The 5228-nt window shown below is 44.7% G+C and overlaps 1 protein-coding gene across 1 annotated transcript in view; it reads right to left on the bottom strand.

The window, feature by feature from the left end:
* Positions 1 to 264: 264 nt before the first annotated feature.
* The window catches only part of LOC119374884 (glucose dehydrogenase [FAD, quinone]), a 39900-nt gene continuing 34936 nt past the window's right edge, over positions 265 to 5228 (bottom strand). Inside the window, exons 9-10 of the mRNA XM_037645087.1 lie at positions 5029 to 5206; positions 265 to 485 (exon numbers count right to left, since the gene is read on the bottom strand). Of these exons, the coding sequence (XP_037501015.1) occupies positions 265 to 485; positions 5029 to 5206 (399 nt within the window). The remainder of the gene's footprint in view (positions 486 to 5028; positions 5207 to 5228) is intronic.

Here is a 5228-nt window from a genome sequence, read left to right as displayed (position 1 = left end):
GAGCTGCGCACAGTCTTACAGAGTACGCTCGGGCTTAAACAGCTAGCCAGATCACATGGGATCGCCTCTCTGCCTCGAAGCTGCCTCGGAAAGCCAACTAAGATAGCCACGACAATGTAGTTTATTACTCGCAAAGCTCTTCGGTACTGCTCTGCTACCCTTGCCGCTACGTCGTCAAAGCTTGTATATTTTGTAAATACGTTTCTTCCTTTCATTCGAATAAGCTTACCCCTGTAACAATATTATGGCCAAACTCCCTCCTCCTTACCTTAGCCTCGGATCCACGACGGCGTTGTTGCCATTTCCCATGGGATTCGTGCAGCACTGATGCCACGATGTTGGCGAGAGATGCTTTGCCATGCATTCATTGTACTCGTTGCTCCACATTGAGTGCGCCTTGCATGGCGGCAAAGGCACGTCCCACAGCTTGGTTCCCAGCGCAGCGAGTGCTTTGGTCTTCATCAAGTTGACGATCTGGCTGATTGCTGCGAAAGTCGCATGTCGATAGTGTTTCGTAATATAAGAGATATATGCAAGGTACCGAACGCGGGATAAAAATGCGAGAGAAATAAATGAAACTTCACGAAAACAGCTACAGAATGTTCTTTACCTTGTATGGTAAAGTCATGTATTAGTAAAAAAAAATAGGCGGACAGGTAAAAACCACCCTTGAAAACGAGCAACCCTATAATTATTGGCTATTCTGAGCCAAAATCATGATATAAATATGAGGCAAGCCGTATAGTGCGCTCTTTAAAAGAAGTTGTGGGCAGCCCTTTTGTAGCAGCCCTTTTGGGCAGCCCACCTACAAGGAAGTAGTATTCAAAGTTATAAACTTCACCGCCATTGCAGCCACCACCTTGTTAGTGTGGTTACTGGCACCACTTAGCAACAATTCTGCAAAATTATGTTTCCACCTATTTTGTCTATGAGCGTCGTTGGCGTTGTCATATCACGGCAAATTTTTTCCAAAACCATAGGCTCAAATAAAAAGAGATGTGAAACGGCACAGTTAGTTTTTTACGTGGTTTAACATTAGAAATTGACTCAGGCAACGAGAGACGCCATTGAATAGCGTCGTCTTGTTCCACTGGTTCGCTGATCTCTTCATGCATATGTCCTGGTAAATACACCGCAACATCTTCCGTTAACAATAAAAACGTGTAAGAAAGATGACAGTGTATTAGATACTCGATCAAATCATATCCAGATGGGTGCAGGGACAAAGACGAAGAATTAAGGACAAAGAAGTGCGTTTGCGCTGTAATTTTAGCCTCAGGAATATGTATAACTACACCCAAATGAAGGTTTATTTTAGTGACCAGAATTGACGCCCGCAGGGAACGCGAGCCGTAGCTTCACGTGCCACTGCCAAGCGCCGTCTTTATTTTCTTCACTGGAGGACGCGCGCTCTTCGGTTTTTTTCGCCGCCCAAAGGAAGGCGCTGCAGGGTCTCGGGACAACGCGAGCGCAAGACTCTGAGAGTGGCTTGCAAACTCCTTGGCTCCCAAATTCTAAAAATCTCTAGTGTTTCGCCGGAGTTGGGATGTGCGCCTCCGACTTTCACTTTGACATACAGGGCGTGGTCGACCGTACTCGCGCGATTATCTCTTGTGGGAGAGTTTTGCACGTCTTGTGCTTTCGCCGCAAAGTTTGCGTTGAAGCTATAGACCGCACGAAGGTCACTTTGCTCGCTGCAGCAACCGCGTTTGCGAAAGGAGTGTGCTGCTAGCTAGAAGAGCCAAAGTAGGGGCTAGTTGAGGTAACAACTGTGACAGCTCGCGTTCGTCCTGTGTATACCTGTGCGTTCTTTTCGTGCGTCCTTCTCTGTGTTTGAGCAGCGTGCTGCAAGTGTGTTTTCTTTTTCTGCGTCCTTTGTGCTTGAATAACGCGCAGCGAGTTTCTAGCTCATTGCCGTTCTTCCTGTGACATTCCAATTTCTTGCTATCGCATTGATTGCTTCGCCCTTTAGGCGAAACTGTGACTTCTTTTAAGAAAAACACCGATTTTCATTATTTATTTTAGGTAAAACAACCCCCTCCCTTTCTACGGGCCTGCATAGGGGCATGAACCTACCGTAAACGACCACACACAACCATTCATCAAGGATTCCGTGCGATCTATACTGTTAAGCACCTTGAGGTCCACATATAGCCCTGCATTTAAAGTTGCAGAACTAGCACTTCTAATAAAACTTGCCTTAAATGGAAACTCCGGCGCGTTTTAGACGATATTCAGACAATGCCGTTTTCAAACAGTATTAACAGTCCTGTAACAGCTCGGGTGGTTCATTTTGCCGAAAGACTCATCAATCATTTTAAATAAGCAATAAACGATGTGTCAAAACCCAAACCCAAACAGGGAGCTGCTTCATGCTGGGTAGACGAGGACGTCACGAAATACACTACAAGCCGCCATAAGACGGATGATTCTTCCATCGGGCGAAAAGCAAGTTGGCGATCTTTTCCGACGCGGAATCAAGCTGTGCCAGCTCGTCAGAACTTAACAGATACGAGTTCAGCGATGAGTGCATCTATCCCCCGCATCGATGGCATCGAGCCGCGGCAAAACGAAGAAAGCGCGCGCTGCGTCCGTCTGCTGCGAGAGGCGGGGTTGGAAAGGGGTAGAAAGGATGCGTCACGCACACAAGGTGGCCCGCATTTAAAGGCGTGATTACGGAATAGGCTACCAATTTATAAATTCGTCTTCCAAAAAACTGAACGACTTATGGTTGTATAATTCGGCCCATATCATCAGGGTACCGAAGAGAACATAAGTTGAAAATTTGATTGAAATTGGTGATTACAGAAAAATCGCCGGAGTTCCCCTTTAAACGTGTAAGGGATATTTTGAACTCAGACACCCACACCTTACTATTTGCTTATATGTGCGACATGACGAGGCACAAAACGCGTTCATAAATAATTGAGATATATATGTAGTTGGCCTAAAGTTCCCGTAGGACTGTTCCAATTACAGCATAACATGCTACGGCCAGTGGAGGCTATTACCTTTACTTATCACCTTTACCCACAGACGCACCCAAGTAGAGACCTCCCTAAACTTGACACTATGAGTAACAATCAGTTTTACTTCGCGTCATACATTTTATAATAGCAATATGTAAGCGAAATGGAGTAAATTGAGATGGAGGTGGTAATTAGAGCACTTAACAAATTTATACGGCACGGTATGGTATGATGAACTTTAATCGGGTCCTAAAGGTCAACCTTTAGGTTGACGCAGGCGGCTGCCACGTCGGGACAGTATGGTTTAACCTCACCGCCGTATCGTGGGCCTTCTGGACGGCCTGTACTTGATATAAAAGAACTCCACTGTGAAGGGCTCTTTGCCACCAGTCTCTGTGCTTTTCATAGTCTGTGAAAGCCACAGGACACTGCCAAACATATGGTCCACAGTAATGATGTAATTACACTTCTCGCATTTGATTTGTAACTCTCTTCCTGGATATATCTTGATTATAAAGTTTGGATTCGGGTAACTGCTTGTCTCTAGAAGGTGCCACACTTTCTTTTGAGAATGTGGTGAACTCCCGCATAATGTTAACTACCTGGGTTCTTTAACGTGCGTCTGTATCTATGTATATAGGCGTTCTTGTATTTCGCCCATATTTACATGCGGCTCCCGTGGCAGGGCGTCAAGCCCGTGTCCTCAAGCTCTGCAGCGCGACACATTACCTAATCCGCTACCGTAGTGGGTGTCTGAAAACGGGGCTTGACTTTTGAATACGGATAACTTTAAAGCACCTTCTTTTCGATTCGTTTAATCAACAAAGCATGTTTGGGAGGAGCTAATGGACTGAAGAAGTAAGCTTAGTTTCTGTGCTGCGATGCCAAGACAAATTTTTAGGGAGCTTGTTTAGACTACGGATCGGAGGCAAAATAATATCGATACCACTGCAATTGCTTCCGGACGAGATTTACCAGTATAACGCAGGCAACTTCAACTTGCTCATGGACGGGCTAAACACACTTTTATTAAGGTTGAGCAATTACCACGTGCCACGGAGTTCAACATAAATATATAAGTCGACAAATGCAACTGTAAATCTCGTACTAAAATATCACGAGCCAATTCACATCCTATCAATTTCCTCAAAAGCATAGACCACGGCGTAAACCTACACAGTAAACGACAATCAAAACGTATGGCATCTTATCAACACTGAACGAAACAGATGGACGCCTAAATAAATCCTGGAGATTTACTAACAATGCATGAAATAGAGTAGAAAGTTTATTATGCTTGTCTGTCCAATAATGAATGGTGTAAACATATCTCTCAGGCCTCTTTTAAGGGCTCTGTTTCAATTCACAGTGAAAAACTATGCTCAGTGCACGCGCTGACACCTTGAAGCAGTCTGATGCATTAGCCGTTGTAAATATAATTTTGGGGAAAAGCAACAGTCGATTAGCTACTTTTCAGTCAAAGAATATTTTTCTTTATGCCGGTTTAAGCGATCTCTGCAAGTGAATTTAACTACGCGCTTTCGTAGATGGTTGTAACCGCGGAGTCAGGAGGCACTAACATAGTACATAGAAATGCTCCTTTCTCGGAGTACTGTGGATGCAGCATGCGAAGCACAAAATAATAATAATAATAACTGTTGGTATTTAACGTCCCAAATCCACGAAATGATTATGAGGGACGCCGTAGCGGACGGCTCCAGAATTTCGACCACTTGGTGTTTTTTAACGTGCACCTAAATCTAAGTATATGGGCCTCAAAAATGTTCGCCTCCAGTCGAGCACCATAATCACTAGACCACCGTGGCGGGTGTACAAACTAATAAAGGTTGACAGATATTGTCTGATCACAATACATGGGTATTTTCTGCAGCTGTCCGATTTGGGAGCTTCCGGCATCCGTCTCATATTTAGGCGGCGTGGTTATGAATACGGACATTTCTTTAGGTTTCACGGGTTACTCCTATCATTTGCGTAAAATTCTGTCCAGTGAACAAGTGAATATTACAATGAACAGAAATGTAAAGATGATCGCTTTTACCTTGAGCTGCCATTTTCGGGTCATCGGGGTGTGAGTAGTAGCGGGGATCCAATATGGGCGTATCGTGGTAGTTTTTGCTTCGGAGCTTGATGTACCCTCTGCTCTTCAAGCGGTTCATCACTATGCCGATATTAAACGCGCTGCTTCCACGCTTAGGCTTGAAGTACGCATCGTATATCTGGCGGAACAGAAACGAAACA

The sequence above is a fragment of the Rhipicephalus sanguineus genome, chromosome 11, assembly GCF_013339695.2.
Source record: "Rhipicephalus sanguineus isolate Rsan-2018 chromosome 11, BIME_Rsan_1.4, whole genome shotgun sequence".
NCBI lineage: Eukaryota > Metazoa > Arthropoda > Arachnida > Ixodida > Ixodidae > Rhipicephalus > Rhipicephalus sanguineus.
Note: the sequence above shows the minus strand (reverse complement) of the source record. Positions and strands in the feature narration are given on the sequence as shown.